This window comes from Rhinoraja longicauda, chromosome 5, assembly GCF_053455715.1.
Source record: "Rhinoraja longicauda isolate Sanriku21f chromosome 5, sRhiLon1.1, whole genome shotgun sequence".
In the NCBI taxonomy this organism is placed as follows: Eukaryota; Metazoa; Chordata; class Chondrichthyes; order Rajiformes; family Arhynchobatidae; genus Rhinoraja; species Rhinoraja longicauda.
Genome location: NC_135957.1, coordinates 29,328,622 through 29,344,726, shown reverse-complemented (window position 1 = coordinate 29,344,726; position 16,105 = coordinate 29,328,622). Strand labels below are relative to the sequence as shown.

The 16,105-nt window shown below is 39.6% G+C and overlaps 1 protein-coding gene across 7 annotated transcripts in view; it reads right to left on the bottom strand.

Moving 5' to 3' along the window:
* dcdc2c (doublecortin domain containing 2C) overlaps nucleotides 1-16,105 on the bottom strand; it is a 105,618-nt gene that overhangs the window by 80,612 nt on the left and 8,901 nt on the right. For 6 of the 7 annotated variants that reach the window (XM_078400088.1, XM_078400093.1, XM_078400087.1 and 3 more), the window contains 2 exons: nucleotides 11,799-12,342; nucleotides 8,433-8,481 (listed from right to left, as the gene is read on the bottom strand). In XM_078400088.1, the coding sequence (XP_078256214.1) occupies nucleotides 8,433-8,481; nucleotides 11,799-12,085 (336 nt within the window). In that variant the 5' untranslated portion in view covers nucleotides 12,086-12,342. The remainder of the gene's footprint in view (nucleotides 1-8,432; nucleotides 8,482-11,798; nucleotides 12,343-16,105) is intronic. The other variant, XM_078400091.1, reaches the window with a different exon arrangement.

Genomic DNA, 16,105 nt, shown 5'->3' with positions numbered 1-16,105 from the left:
GTGTTAGGCGTCAAGAATAAAGAGGGACTCTAATATTACTTTTGTAACTTTGTCAGTGCCACTGTACCTCACTGCATGTGATAATAAAGTATAATTGAATCATTCAAGCAGTTCAAAACACTGACTCAACTTTTTCCTGGCAATTTTGGTTAGTCAACTCCATAAGTGAATTATAAAAATATATATCTCAGCAGAAAGTGCAAGTGGAATATCATGGGAAGATTGCACTATAAATGTACAAGAGAAAAATATACACCAGATAATCTTGTTGATCTTGCATTCACTCAGATATCTCAGCAATAAAGAAAATCTAACAGAAGTGAATATTTGAATTTTAATCTGCCATCTGATTCATGCACCTGCCTAAACTATTAACAGGAGTGATGAGTTATGTTTGCAAATAGACTGCTTAATAATGACATTTGTTCCTTGCTACAAAATTGCTGTTAGAAACTGCAGTGGATGCAGCAAGCAGAATATGAACACATGAGTTTGAAATAAATACTGCCAAGCTTCATTAATAGCACAAAGTAAGAAGAGCTCTCCATCAGGCTCCACCCCCCCCCCCCCCCCCCCACCCCCCCCCCCCCCCCCCCCCCCCCCCCCAAATATATACATTCAGTCTGAAGTAAGAGTCCCAACTCAAAATTGTATTTACTGGAATTTAGAAGGATGAGAGGGGATCTTATAGAAACATATACAATTATAAAAGGACTGGGCAAGCTAGATGCAGGAAAAATGTTCCCAATGTTCGGGGAGTCCAGAACCAGGGGCCATAGTCTAAGAATAAAGGGGAGGCCATGGGGAGAAGGCAGGCACGGTTTACTGATTGTGGATGATCAGCCATGATCACAATGAATGGCGGTGCTGGTTCGAAGACCCAAATGGCCTTCTCCTGCACCTATTTTCTATGCTTCTATGTCTATGTTTCTAAAATGTCACCTATCCATGTTCTCCAGAGAAGCTGCCTGACTCACTGAGTTACTCCAGCATTTTGTATATTTTTATATACAGTAATTGAAATATGCTTGATGAACTGAAACTTACTGTGCTCAAGACAAATAGTTTCTGATTGTGAAAATGACAGACATATCATAGTAAAATAGTAATTACAACATGGCTATCAATTATGAGATGTAACCCCAGCCCTCACAAACCTGACATGAAAAGCTAAGAAATCTACAATAAAATACATTATTGATCTAAATATGGGATGCTCATTTTAATGAAGATCAAGAGAAAATCCAAAGCTCATTTTTTCTAATTATATCCATTAATCACAATGACCAAATTACCTTTAATTTTTCCTACAATTCATACCAAGATGTTCACCTTGTCACGTATGGATTTTTAAGAAATGCTTTTTTATCATCTAGTCTGTACAGAGTTTGTATGTTCTCCCTGTGACTGTATGGGTTTTCCCTGGTGCTCCAGTTTCCTCTCACATTCCAAAGACATGCAGGTTTGTTGGTTAATCGGCTTTGGTAAAAGATTGTAAATTGTCCCTAGTATGTAGGATAGCGCTGGGGTATGGGGATCGCTGGTCTGCACAGACTCGGTGGGCTGAAGGGCCTGTTTCCGTGGTGTATCTAAAACTAAGACAAGAACTAGTATTTGACTTCCTCCTTGATTTAACAGGAGTGAACTGATTAACTCTACAACACATAAAATGCCCCAAGCAGTAACATCTAGTCTAATTATTAAAGTGATATAAATGGGTTACTGGAGTGAAATCCATGTACCTGTACGGTACTTTTCACATTCTCAGGATGTGCCTTAGTATTTAAAAATCAATGAAACACATGTGAGATTTCGTCACTGCTCTAACCTTGGAAATGCAGAATGCAATGTACATTTAGCAAGCTCTCTGAAACGAGATAATGGTTAGACAATATTTTGGCACAGTTGGCTGAATGATAAATGATGAAAATTCCTTTACACCATTTCAAAATGATGTCATAGGATCACTTGCTTAGATCCAAGATGGCGTGTTGTTTTGAATTCATCTCCACGCAATCAAGCTAAACTCCAAATCTAGATCCAAGATGTTAATCTTGAATTGACAATCAGTTCTTTGAAGTGATGTTAAGATAAAGAGACAGGTTTATGCAGTTTTTTTGAAAGACATTCTTGTCAATCTATATGCTTTTTAGAATTGTTTTATTTTAGTGTAGGGTTGTTCCCGTGTAATAATTTATATTACCTGGTAGAAAAGGGGAACAATATTTTAAAGCTGCCCTGCCTTGTAAATTTGTGGATGACATTTTAAAATTACAGGCCAAGATGTTTAGGTCCAAACAAAACGCACAGTATATTAATGTTAATAATACAACTTTAAATATTATCCAATGGATTGTCCGTGCATCAGGACTTCCATTCAACCGGTTGGATAAGTTTCACTTTGACTTTTCAAAAAAAATACACAACAATCAACCTGATCTGTCTTCGGTGTAAAACAGGTATAGCTGCACCATTTTGAGTAGTGAATGCCTTCGAATCTGCACGTATGTGGCACAGCTGGTAGAGCTACTGCCTCACAACTCCGGAGACCCAGGTTCAATCTTGAGCTCAGGTTCTGTCTGTGTGAGTTTGTACGTTCTCCCTGTGACTGCACGTGTTTCCTCCAGGTGGTCCAGTTTCCTCTCGCATCCCGGAGGGGTTCAGGTTGGCAGGTTAATTGGCCACTGTAAATTGTTCCTGGTTCATAGGTGAATGGTAGAACCTGAGAGGAGTTGATGGGAATGTATAAAGAATAGCATGGAATAGCATGCAAGATTAGTGCAAATGAGTTGTTGAAGTTTGGTATGGACTCAGTGGGCCGAATGGCCTGTTTCCTTGCTGGAGCTCTCACTATGACAATTTTTTTTTATATAGACCTGAGCAATTGTTCACTCTCTATTTCGTTCATTATTATTTTCTTAAAGTGTGTATCTTTAGGTTCATAATGTTTTTAAAATGAAAGATGAAAAATTGGACATTGACAGCAACCAAACCTCTCAACAGTAGATAAATCGCATGAAAGTTAGGAACATTTAGACAAAATCTGATGCAACAAATCTAATATCACCATTCACGTATGTAACGATGAGAATTTTTTAAGGGTCGTCTGTCTAATCAATACACAACACCGATACCAATATAAATGCTAAAAGAAACAGAAAGGAGGGATGAAAACAAGGCTCACTTAAGGAACTAATACTATCATTTTTTTTTCCCAAAGACTAGTTGAACATAGAACATAAAACAGTACAACACAGGAAAAGGTTCTTCAGCCCACAATGCTGAACACGATGTCAAGCTATTCACGATGTCACCTGTTCAGTACTGCCTTTAACCACTGAAGGTCACCTCACCTTCTGTCTCCTTTCTCTGTTCGTTTACTTATTTACCTATTTATTCATTTCCCTATGTTCTCTAAATCTCTGTAAAGCGTCTTTGAGTATATGAAAAGCGCTATATAAATAAAATGCATTATTATTATTATTATTATTCTCATCTGCCTTCACACGATCGATATCTCTCTGTTCCCTGCATATCCACATGTATATCTGAAAGCTTCTTGAAAGCCTCTTAAACTGTTCCTTGGCAAATACTCTGTTATATTTTCTGAATATTTCCACTCTGGGTTTCGTAGGGATCTGAATTTCACACCAAACTGAAACTACCATGTTTGTGGGCATTTCCACTGAGTTCCATATGCTTATGTTACTTGCCAACATGCTTCTATCAGCCCAAGGAGAAGTGATGGCACTGATATGTATTGATACACAAGGGAATTGAGATTTCTACTGACTTCTAATAATCCACCTTAGTCCAAATGTTAATGGAGTCTTGGCATTTCTCACTGAAGTCAACATCCAATATGGCAAATGGGCCAATATTATTTTTTTCATGTGGGATGGGGGCAGCAGTGGTCAGGATCTCATCCAAACGGTTTTATAGCTTGCTGATGTTGACTTAGAAAACTATCCATTGGTCATATTTGATTCTGTAGACAAATGTAACACCTTCAAGGAAAGTTTGGTCCTATTTTGTTAAACCTGCTCCTATTGCACGTATACCACTGCCTAATTTAAATTAAATATGAAGATTCATTAAAACAAAATGCCAAATTGACTTCAAGTTTACTTTAAGAATCAATAGACAATAGACAATAGACAATAGGTGCAGGAGTAGGCCATTTGGCCCTTCGAGCCAGCACTGCTATTCAATGTGATCATGGCTGATCATTCTCAATCAGTACCCCGTTCCTGCCTTCTCCCCATACCCCCTGACTTCGCTATCCTTAAGAGCTCTATCTAGCTCTCTCTTGAATGCATTCAGAGAATTGGCCTCCACTGCCTTCTGAGGCAGAGAATTCCACAGATTCACAACTCTCTGACTGACAACGTTTTTCCTCATCTCCGTTCTAAATGGCCTACCTCTTATTCTTAAACTGTGGCCCCGTGTTCTGGACTCCCCCAACATTAGGAACATGTTTCCTGCCTCTAACGTGTCCAACCCCTTAATAATCTTATATGTTTCGATAAGATCCCCTCTCATCCTTCTAAATTCCAGTGTATACAAGCCTAGTCGCTCCAGTCTTTCAACATATGACAGTCCCGCCATTCCGGGAATTAACCTAGTAAACCTTCGCTGCACGCCCTCAAAAGCAAGAATATCCTTCCTCAAATTTGGAGATCAAAACTGCACACAGTACTCCAGGTGCAGTCTCCAAGTACCAATCAAATGGTAAAAAGTTCTAATCACTGTAAAATTTTGCATGGATATGTTATAAACTGGATTCAGCATTTCACTTGGTACACTTGTGTGGTTGGGGAGTGGGTGCACTGGAATATTAAACACATATTAGAATCTAGCCTGAGTTGAAGTTTGTACTTGATATTTCTACGTCAGTACAAGCTGTTTAAAGTACTTGTAACTTTAATGTAAGGCTTTTATTTTATACTTAAAAGAAAGTCATTTTCATTATCAGGAGAAAGGAGAGTCTGGAAAGGCATATTTCATTGTCAGCAAGATGTCTCCAAGTGTGTTGCCACATTTACAGAATCACTGCTTTTAAATATCAGTTAACACAAAGAAAATGTTCTTCATGTCATCGCTCTTCCAAAATAACAATCTCACCAATGAACAACGCCTTTACATATGTGTTATCATCAAATATTATTAATTCTAATAAAAACTCATTGGATCTAACAACATGGTTTGTGGGTGCAACCATGACTTGCCATTCTTTCTACGACTCACCACATCATTGACATGGCTAACCAATGTCCTTCTCCACTCTCTATCCTTCCTACCACTTCCTGCCATTATTTCACCACATGCTCTGTCATTGCGTCCAATCTCCTACATTTCCTCATCTGCAAGCTTACCCGATGTGAATACCTGTAGCTGCGGAAATAACTTTCATAAATATGTTATTCACATCTGCTTTTACCTTTCTGAACCAGCCCCAATTCAAGTCCCTGTGCGAGAATAAATTCTTGCTCATCCATGACACTGTCAGACAGCTTAATAGATTTAAAGTCATGAATGAGTGAGAATAAACTCCGACATGACATTGACAGGATTAAAGACTTCTTGCTCGACTCCCATCGTGAAATAAAAATCCTGGTCTCTGCTTACAGCTCCCTATCCAGCTGCTTCCCTGACTTGAGAACAGTGGATCACACTCTCAGTCTCCCAATTAGTCTTAAACCCAAAACATGAGCATCAACAAAATTGCTTTCCACCTTCGGTACATCAAACACTCCCACTGTCCTTATCATGCCCCATCATCCATATCTTCTTTATCTGAAAACTCAATACCCCAATACTCTCTCACCAGTTCTATACATTCAACTCAATACTTGCTCTTGGTTTAGTTTAGTTTAGTTTAGTTTAGTTTAGTTTAGTTTAGAGATACAGCATGGAAACAGGCCCTATGGCCCACTGAGTTCACGCCGACCAATGATCACCCTCACACTCGTTCTATGTTATTCCAGTTTTGCATCCTACACACTAGGGCAATTTACAGAGGCCAATTAACATACAAACCTGCTCATCTTTGGAATGGGGGAGGAAACCGGAGCGCACGGAGAAAACCCACGCAGTCACAGGGGCAATGTACAAACTCCGCACAGACAGCACCCTTAGTCAGGATCGATCCCGAATCTCTAGTGCTGTAAGGCACCAACTCTACCACTGCACCAATGTGCCACCACTACATGCTCTGTTTGCTGAGCTCAGCAGCCCACATCTTGTCCAACACTTAGTCCCACTATTCATCACCCCCATCCTTAATCACCAGTGCCAAATGGATTGAATTTTAAATCCGCATCCTCATTCAAAAACGCATCCATGGGGTCCCCCTCCTTCCCAATTCTGCAAAACCTTTCAAACATGTGACACACATCACATTTTCTCAAGATAGACGCAAAATGCTGGAGTAATTTGGTGACGTTTCAGGTCAAGACCCTTCTTCAGACCCAAAACATCGCCTGTGTAGGAAAGAACTGCAGATGCTGGTTTAAACCAAAGGTAGACACAAAATGCTGGAGTAACTCAGTGGGACATCTCTGGAGAGAAGGAATGGATGACGTTTCGGGTCAAGACCCTTCTTCAGACATCAAAACATCACCTATTCATTCTCTCCAGAGATGCAGTCTGACCCACTGAGTTACTTGCACTTGTCTTAGCGCCAGATTGCCCCCCAAATTTGGAACTGCTCTGAAGGCAGAAGCCAATATATACTGTTGGTTCTTGATCACAATGCTGAACTAAGATCACAATCTAATTAAATTGTCAATGCATGGTCACTGATATCAAAGCACAGATGAAGTGCCTTATTAAAATAACAATCAAATGGGCACAAGGAGAAGCAGCTTTTGAGGTAGTATGCGACCACTGCAATTGTGGGGTTTTTTTCCGTTAATTGCTGGTGAGGGCTAAATTATAATTACACTCCAATCAATACATGGTACCTTTTAGGTATGAAAGTGGTTAAATTGCATAGCAGGGGAGCAGAATCCATTATTAATGCTTCCACTTGTAGCAAAAGATTAAAGTAAAAGATAACATGCAACAAGCTGAGACGGAATGAATTAAAACAAATGAATTATCTCTCCAAGAATGGTAACAAACAATACAGGGTGCTTGATTTGAATTTATTGTTGTCCACCTTCCCAGTTTGGGGAGGAAATCAACATCTCACCAGAATACCTTTTGAGATGTCTTACTCAGAATATGTTATCAATAGAAATTTGTTGTCAACACAGCTCACTTCAAAGGACTGAAGGCTTGCCTCAAAATGAATAATAATTTGAACCTTGAAACTGTGATGGAAACTGAACCATTAGCATAATTCATCTTTAGACAGTGCAGTTGCACAAACCTGATGAATACGTATAAATGGATTCGGTCAGAGCAGACAAGAAAAATAAACTCACACCAACTCATCTGTGCAGGTTTGATGTTAACAATACATTGTGGAGTACACTAGATTAGTATCCTGAATAGCAATCGTTGATTAACATCATTAAAACTGTTTTTGGCTGTTGTCATTGTGCTGTTTGTGCAAGCCTTCTGTAAACAAATTCAGCGATGCAAACAGGTTTATCTTTGCTATTGGTGCATCTCCTTTCCTGCCCCATTTTTTTGTGTCAGGCAAAACTTTGATAATTCTTGATATAACTTTTTGGAAATCCTGATGGTTCAGAATCTGCTCACAGGTGACATAGAACAGTGACATAGAACGGATCAGATCCTTTAGCCCACAATGTTCCTGCCAAACATGATACCAAGTTAAAGTAACCTCTTCTGCCTGCACGCATACCAGATCCCTATATTCCCTGCATATCCATGTGCCTATCCAAAAGCAGCTGAAATGCCATTATCATATCTGTGATGTTTACTTTGCTGCCTTGAAATTCATCGAAGGCAGCGACCCTCCATTGCCCTGACGAGCAACAGGGCTGGGATTTTGTGGTCCCTTTAAACTTGCTGGGTTCACCAGAAGATTTAATATAATGCTGTGTAATATCTTTAAAAAGTGAATAAAAAATGTTTTAAGTATTAACACCATCGAATAGTTCAAAAAATGTAGCACTCTGGTACCACTGGTGATCCAAAGGCGACAAATTATCAAAGTTTTACTGTATCTTTTAAATTTGCTTCTCATGGGTTACAAATGTCAAGTTTGAAGCAGTGAGATTTTGATTCCTGGTCATGTTGCCACATACAAGCATTAACATAATATGCCAACTTTGCACCACTCCACACAATGAGGTTTACTACATTTGGGGACCCAAATGCTGGTCAGTTTGTTTCATATCTGTGTTATCCGTTGCAAGTAAACTTTTGTTAATGAACAATTTGCAACTATTAGTATGGAAATGGAACCAAATGAAATTAAAGCTACGGCAACAAGCGGCATGCATGGAGAAACTCACCATCTCATTTATCTTTTTCTGTGGCTTCTTTGTTGTAATTTGTAAATAACTGCGGAAAAATTAATACAATTTTTAAGGTTAGCAGATTAAATTAAATAAAAGACATTTTAATAGTTCCTTCTCTCATGTCGGAATAGAAATAGGTGATTTATTTTGATGGAGTAATATTTAACACTAATTGTACTGGCATATAAAAAATGAATTCATTTATTTTCAAACTAATTGAACAGAGCAATATTTTAATGGTGTATTTCATTACAGAAGAGGAGGTGCTTGAGGTCTTTAAAGACATGAAAGCAGATTAATCCTTGGGACCTGATCAAATGTATCCTAGGACATTGTGAGGACACTTATGGTGCCCTCCATAATGTTTGGGACAAAGACCCATTATTTATTTATTTGCCTCTATACTCCACAATTTGAGATTTGTAATAGAAAAAATCACATGTGGTTAAAGTGCACATTGTCAGATTTTAATAAAGGCCATTTTTATACATTTCGGTTTCACCATGTAGAAATTACAGCAGTGTTTAAACATAGTCCCCCCATTTCAGGGCACCATAATGTTTGGGACACAGCAATGTCACGTAAATGAAAGTGGTTATGTTTAGTATTTTGTTGCATATCCTTTGCATGCAATGACTGCTTGAAGTCTACGACTTGTGGACATCACCAGTTGCTGGGTGTCTTCTCTGGTGATGCTCTGCCAGGCCTGTATTGCAGCCATCTTTAGCTTATGCTTGTTTTGGGGACTAGTACCCTTCAGTTTTCTCTTCAGCATATAAAAGGCATTGAGATGTTTGTCCCAAACATTATGGAGGGCACTGTATGATGAAAGAATGGGTCGACTGGGTTTGTATTCACTGGAATTTAGAAGTATGAGAGGGGATCTCATATAATTTTTTTAAAGGATTGGACAGGCTAGATGCGGGAAAAATATTCCCGATGTTGGGGAAGTCCAGAACCAGGAGTCACAGTTTAAGAATAAGGGGTAGGCCATTTAGGACTGAGATGAGGAAACACTTCTTCACCCAGAGTTGTGAACCTGTGGAATTCTCTGCCACAGAAGGCAGTGGAGGCCAATTCACTGGATGTTTTCAAGAGAGAGTTAGTTTTAGCTCTTAAGGCTAAAGGAATCAAGGTGATATGGGGAAAAAGCAGGAATGGGGTACTGATTTTAGATGATCAGCCATGATCATATTGAATGGCGGTCCTGGCTCGAAGGGCCGAATGGCCTACTCCTGCAACTATATTTCTATGTTAATACAGGAGTTGAATGTCATGTACAGCTGTACAAGACTTTGGTAAGGGCACATTTGGCATTTTTCCTGCACCTAGCCTGTGCAGAGGATGTAATGAAACTGGAAAGGGTGAAAAACAAATTGGGGGGTTTTCCTAAGTCTGGAGGGTTTGAGTTATTAGGTATTGCTGGGATATTTCCCCCCCCCCCCCCCCCCCTCCCCCCTGGAATATAGGAGACTATATAGAATGATCTTTATAAAGGTATATAAAATCATGAGGGGCATAGATAAGGTGAATGGTCACAGTTGTTTTCCCAGGAGAGGAGAATCTCGAACAACAGACCAAAGTTTTAAGGCAAGAGAGGAAAGGTTCAAAAGGGACCTGAGGAGCAACTTTTCACTGGTGCAGATATGCAATGAGCTGCCAGTGGTAGTGGTTGATGTGGATCCAATTGTGACATTTAAAAGACATGGACAAGTACATGGATACAAAAGGACAGGAACGGTTTGGAGTGATATGGGCCCGATGCAGGCAAGTAAGGCTAGCTCGGTTACAAATTGATGGTCAGTATCGATGAGTTGGGACAAAAGCCGCATTTGCGAGCTGTAAAACAATGACAATGGACACGGCTGGCTGCTGAGCCTTCCTGTTACAGAGGAAGATATTTTATGTCTGCAAATCTACACATTAAAGTTCCTGCTGCAAATTAGATTGAAATTGCTCACTGTTTGCACTCTTCACAAGTTGATCATATCTAGGAATATAAGATTATTCCCTGCCCCACCCATCAGACCCTAGTACTAACAGGCACAAATCAGAGATAAAGTTGCATTCACATTTTGACTGGAATCCCAAATGCATGATTAAAATTGCATTCGTATCATTGGAACCCTTAAATTAAGGAGCGATGAGATATTAACCAGTCTTTGACAGGCAATTCCACATAACCCAATGGTAATAGCATGTCTGTACATGGAAGTGCAGTGGGTAATGGCCTAAAACTAATGCCATCTGCTGCAGTCCCCATTCCAATTGGGTGTGGCAGGGGTCAGGGTTAATTTTGAGGCTTTTCGCAGAGCTAATGTAATGGAAAACTCTGCTGTCTATAGTCCTGGGTGTGGTGAAGGTTTGTGCTGTTTCTGCTCTACATTGGCAATCTGCATGGCCCTAGTAATATACATAAGTCCTGGGCGTTGGCACTCTTTCCTAGTCATATTGGGATGGAGTTGTTTAGCATTACTTACATTTTAAAATTTATACTACTTCCAATTAACAAATTGCCATTGCCTTATTTGCAAACCAAAAATGTTATCATACATTATTTGCTTATAAACTTAGTATTGAACACTCGGCACATGTTGGTTCTCTCATTGAACTCTTCATATTTCCAAAAAGGTAGGTTACAAAGCTTGTCATAGATTTTTAATTAAACAGAAACGTTTCTAGAAATATTAACACAAAAAATAAATATACCAAGGACAATAAAATCAAAAAGACTGACTACAGTTCTGGTCACCCGGCTATAGAAAGGTGGTCATTCAGCTGGAATAGGTACCAAAGAGATTCACCATGATGTTACCTGGGCTTGCGGGTTTGAGTTATAAGGCGGGTTGGATTGGCTGGGACATTTTTCTTTGGAGCGTAGGAGGCTGCGAGGTGACTTTATTGAGGTGTACATGACCATGAGGGGCGTAGATGAAATAAATGCTCAGTCTTTTCCCCAGGGTAGAGGATTCCGAAACCAGTGGCCATAGTCTTAAGCTGAGAGGGATGAGATTTAAGCAGGGCCTCAGGATGCATTATTTTGCACTTAGAGAGTAGTCCGTATCTGAAATGAGCTTCCAGAGGAAGCAATGGAAGCGGATACATTTATGAATTTTAAACTGATGATACATAAATCATGACTGATAATATATACATTAATAAACATGATATATACATTATGTGAGACATTTGGTCAGCCCTATGGATTGGAAAGGTTTGGAGGGCTATGGGCCACTTGCAAGCAAATGGAACTGGTCCAGTATGCCAACTTGGTTAGCACAGACAAGATGGGTCTCTTGACCCTGTTTGTTTGAGTGCGGTATAACTCTGTGACTCTGTGATAACAATGATAATACTCACTCCAAGGTTTTAAACTTCTCCACTCCTGCCGCCACATAGCTGGCTCCGTTTTCCAGTTCATCCAGATCAAAGACTCTGTGACCCTCCTTAGGAGTGTAGATGTTCCTGACTGCCCCAAAGGGTGCATTAATGCCCTTGGTGACCTGGTTAAGGAAAGTGTCAAAGGTGGAGACTTGTTTGTTGATGAGAAACCTTCTGCCAGTGAAGAATGGATCCCCATTTCGATAAACTATCACACTCTTAGCTGCCGGTGGCTGTGGGGGAGCTCCTCTTGATGCTGTGGCCATGGCCTTTAATGATAACAACAATCATAATAATGACGATAGAAATGTCTGCAGTCACTTTCATTCACAGTCAACGAGTTTTGCATGGACCATCAAGATAATGTCTTCTCCATAAGGTCCCAGTCAAAATGTATTGAACATGGAGCCGGCCAGCTTGTTTGTCTGCTGCCTTAGTTTTGGCCTCACCACAGTAACTAAAGGCAGCAGTCCCTGAACCAAAATAAAATTACCTTTGCTGACATGGGAGGAAAATTTGTGACCTTGAAATAAAGCAAAACAAAACACCTTAGGTTAAATACTAGGCTACATTAGAGCAGGTTAATGTTTGTACATCAGATAACAGTTCAAACGAATGCATATCGGTAGTTAGCATTGTTATTAAACATAAAAGCAATAATGAGCAAGCAAAACAACTTTTTGAAATGCTAAGAAATGCAATTTACACATGCTCCACATACTTTAGTCAGTCGCTTGTACAATTGTGCATTAGTAATATAGGTGCCACATTACAATAACGAGCATTTCTGCAGTATCGAGCATAATAAACATTGCAAAGCATGTTTCCCAAGGAAATGGCCGGGGTGAGAAGAGTGATAAGAGTCAGATGAGATGTCTGCAATTGAGATTGAGGTGGTATGACAAACCACCTTGGGCGGTACGGTGGCACAGTTGCTGCCTTACAGCACCAGAGACCTGGGTTTGAACCTGACTACAGGTGCTGTCTGCACGCAATTTGTACGTTGATGTGACCTATGTGGGTTTTCTTCAGGGTCTCTTGTTTCTGCCCACACTTCAAAGACATACGGGTTTGTAGTTTAATTGGCTTGGTATAATTGCAAATTGTCTCTAGTGTGTGTAGGATAGCGTTAGTGTGCAGGGATCGCTGGTCTGCACAACCTCGGTGGGCCGAAGGGCCTGTTTCCACTCTATCGCAAAACTAAGCTAAATTAAACCTTGAGCAGGGCTACAAAAGGTGAGGCTAAGGTTTGAATGATGTGGGTAAGCGAAAGAAGTTTACAAAAGACAAGAGCCAAGAGAGTAAATAGCTTGCAATAGTGCACAATGCTAGTGGAGAATATAAAGACAATGTGAAGCAGAGTCAATTGAGTTCGTTGATTCACAAAGTGAGCACACCTTTGAATGGGATCAGACGAAAGGTGTAGGAAGGAACTGCAGATGCTGAAACCAAAGATAGACACAAAATGCTGGAGTAACTCAGCGGGACAGGCAGCATCTCTGGAGAGAAGGAATGGGTGTTGTTTCGGTTCAAGACCCTTCTCTCCAGAGCTGCTGCCTGTCCTGCTGAGTTACTCCAGCATTTTGTGTCTCTCTTTGAATGGGATCAGTTGCGGATAACAGAACTTGAATCACAGAGCTAGTAAACTCAGAAGTACAGGCTAAAGTTATCAATGTGTGACAAAATGTGAAAGTAATTTATGGCCTGCAGAATGAAGCTGCTGCCTCCTTCATAGCTCACGGGTCCAGGTCTTGATTGATTTATTGATTGGTTGAAAGATACAACATGAAAACAGGCCCTTCGGCCCACCAAGTCCATGTCGACCATCAATCACCGTTGCACACTATTACCATGTTATCCCACTTTTGCATCCACTCCCTTCACACTCGGAGCAATCTTCAAATAACCTACAAACCTGCAAGTTTTTGATGTCAGGTGCTGAATATGTGGAGTGTGCATGATCGTGTAGGTTTCTGCCTTAAGGTGTACTGTTAGGCTATTGCAACTGTAAATTATTTTTTAATGTAGGTATGGACAAAAAAAAATACATAGGGGATTTGCTAAGCATGTGGTGAGAGAACAAGTTGTAGAGCTAGAGGAAAAGCAAGGATAGAAGGGATTGTTCTGCTGGGTGCCAGAAAGGGCTGAATGGCCTCCTCATGGGTCAAAATAAGTATGATGAAACTATATTTTGGGATTTCAGAGATGGATGCGTGGAGTCCTATTTACGGTTTTGTTTCAAGTGTGAAATCAATTAATCACTTGACTGTAACATAAAATAATCAGCAGCTAAAGCCCTAGAAAATATGAATAAATAAATCCTCTTCTAAGTGTATAATCTAAACAATCATTTGATAGAAAATTATAATGGTTACTTAACAGAAAATACAATTTAGTTATAGGTGCAGGTTACATTGCTTGAACTTCAGTGGAATACATAAATTATTACAAGGATGGATGTATTATAAGTTTGAAAATTGCAGATAGGTGTCACATCTCAGCGTATTACAATGTTTTTTTATCTTGATAAGATGGTCTGCTCATTGCTGGAGAGTTCCTGATGGTACATCAAAGCAGTAAGCAGCCTATCCACTGATGTAGTAATACCAGGCCAATTTTAAACCTTGGTTATGTGTCATTCCTGTGGTATGATGACCTGATTGCCTCAGCAGAAATATTCCTCAATACTTTCCAGATGCACAACTTTTTTTCCCTTTAATGGCTCTTTCTTCATTGGTGATTATGGAACAGAGATCATATTTCCCAGGCTTTCTCAAATGATCACTCAGTTCACTGGCAAGCATTTTAATTTTTTTACTGTACCCAACCCTAAGATAAAGCTCTGCCTGAAGTTTATCAACATGAACTGTTAATCGTATTTCTGTCTCCACAGATGCTGCCTGACTTACTTGAGTGTTTCCAACATTTTCTGTTTTTATTTCCAATGTTACACCAAATTCTTTGTTTCATTTCTCAAATCAAACAAAAAACATCCTGAGAATTCATCTATTGATATTTTAGTTATAAATTAATTATTTCTGTACTATAGATATACATGGATATAATTTCTGAGAATATGATTTCTGATTCAAAAAATGTACTTTTGGGGGGGGGAAAGGGACTGCTGATTTGAATCCATTTTTGTAAAGGATTTAATTATTTTCTTGAATACAAAGTATAAAATGAATATAATGTAGAAAGATGATCTTACATTTGTGAACATTGCTAAAGAACCACATCATCTGGCATTTGCACAAACATTCTATGGGCTTTTGATGCAGTGGCATTAAGATCCTAAACATGTTGGTTCCCTCTCGAGGGGATCAGAGAACAGGACAATCAACTTTGTAGATCCCTCAGATGGGTGCACAATGCTAGAGTAACTCAGCAGGTGAGAGAAGGAATAGGTGATGTTTAGGTGAGAACCCTTCTACAGAATCATCAGACTCAGATCGAAGAATCTTTGCAAAGACATTGAGGATCTCAGTCTTTTGTTGCTGAAGTTAAATGGGAGCAAAAGCATTAAGCTCCCTCATCTCCAACTTTAATGGAAGCAAATTATAGAAGAAGATGATAACAAGCATCTAATACTCGAACAATCATTTAGCACCAGCAACCTACATTGAATTTCCAGTGTGCAGAACATGAAACAATTAAACTCCAAGTCTGAAGAAAAAGAAGGATGGGTTTAAATTAAAAGAGACAGAAATTTTAAACATTTTCTTTTTCTTTAAAAAAAACCCACAAACAATCTAAAAGAATGCAACCCTACTTTTCAAAAAAGAAACATTTCAGTTGTAGAGGGATTGTTTAGTGATGATGAACATCTACTGGAATGGATAGCCCTTCACTTCTTCTGCGGAGTCTTGTGTGAGGAGGGTGGACAGGTTGGGTCAGGCAGCAGCCCAAACCAACAGAATCTTACTGTAGAGTTATTATAATGTATTAACAAGGGTAATTCCAAACTGGCTAATAAGTTTGAAATTACTACATAGAATCAGAAATTTGCAGCACAAAAGGAAGCCAATTGGCCCATTGCATCCATCCTGACCAAAAGTGTAGTTTAGTTTAGTTTAGAGATACAGCGCAGAAACAGACCCTTCGGCCCACCGGGTCCGCGCCAACCAGCGATCCCTGCACGTTTACACAATCCTATACACACGAGGGACAATTTACATTTCTACCAAGCCAATTAACCTACAAACCTGTACGTCTTTTGAGAGTGGGAGGAAACCGAAGCTCTCGGAGAAAACCCACGCAGTCAAGGGGAGAACATACATACTCCG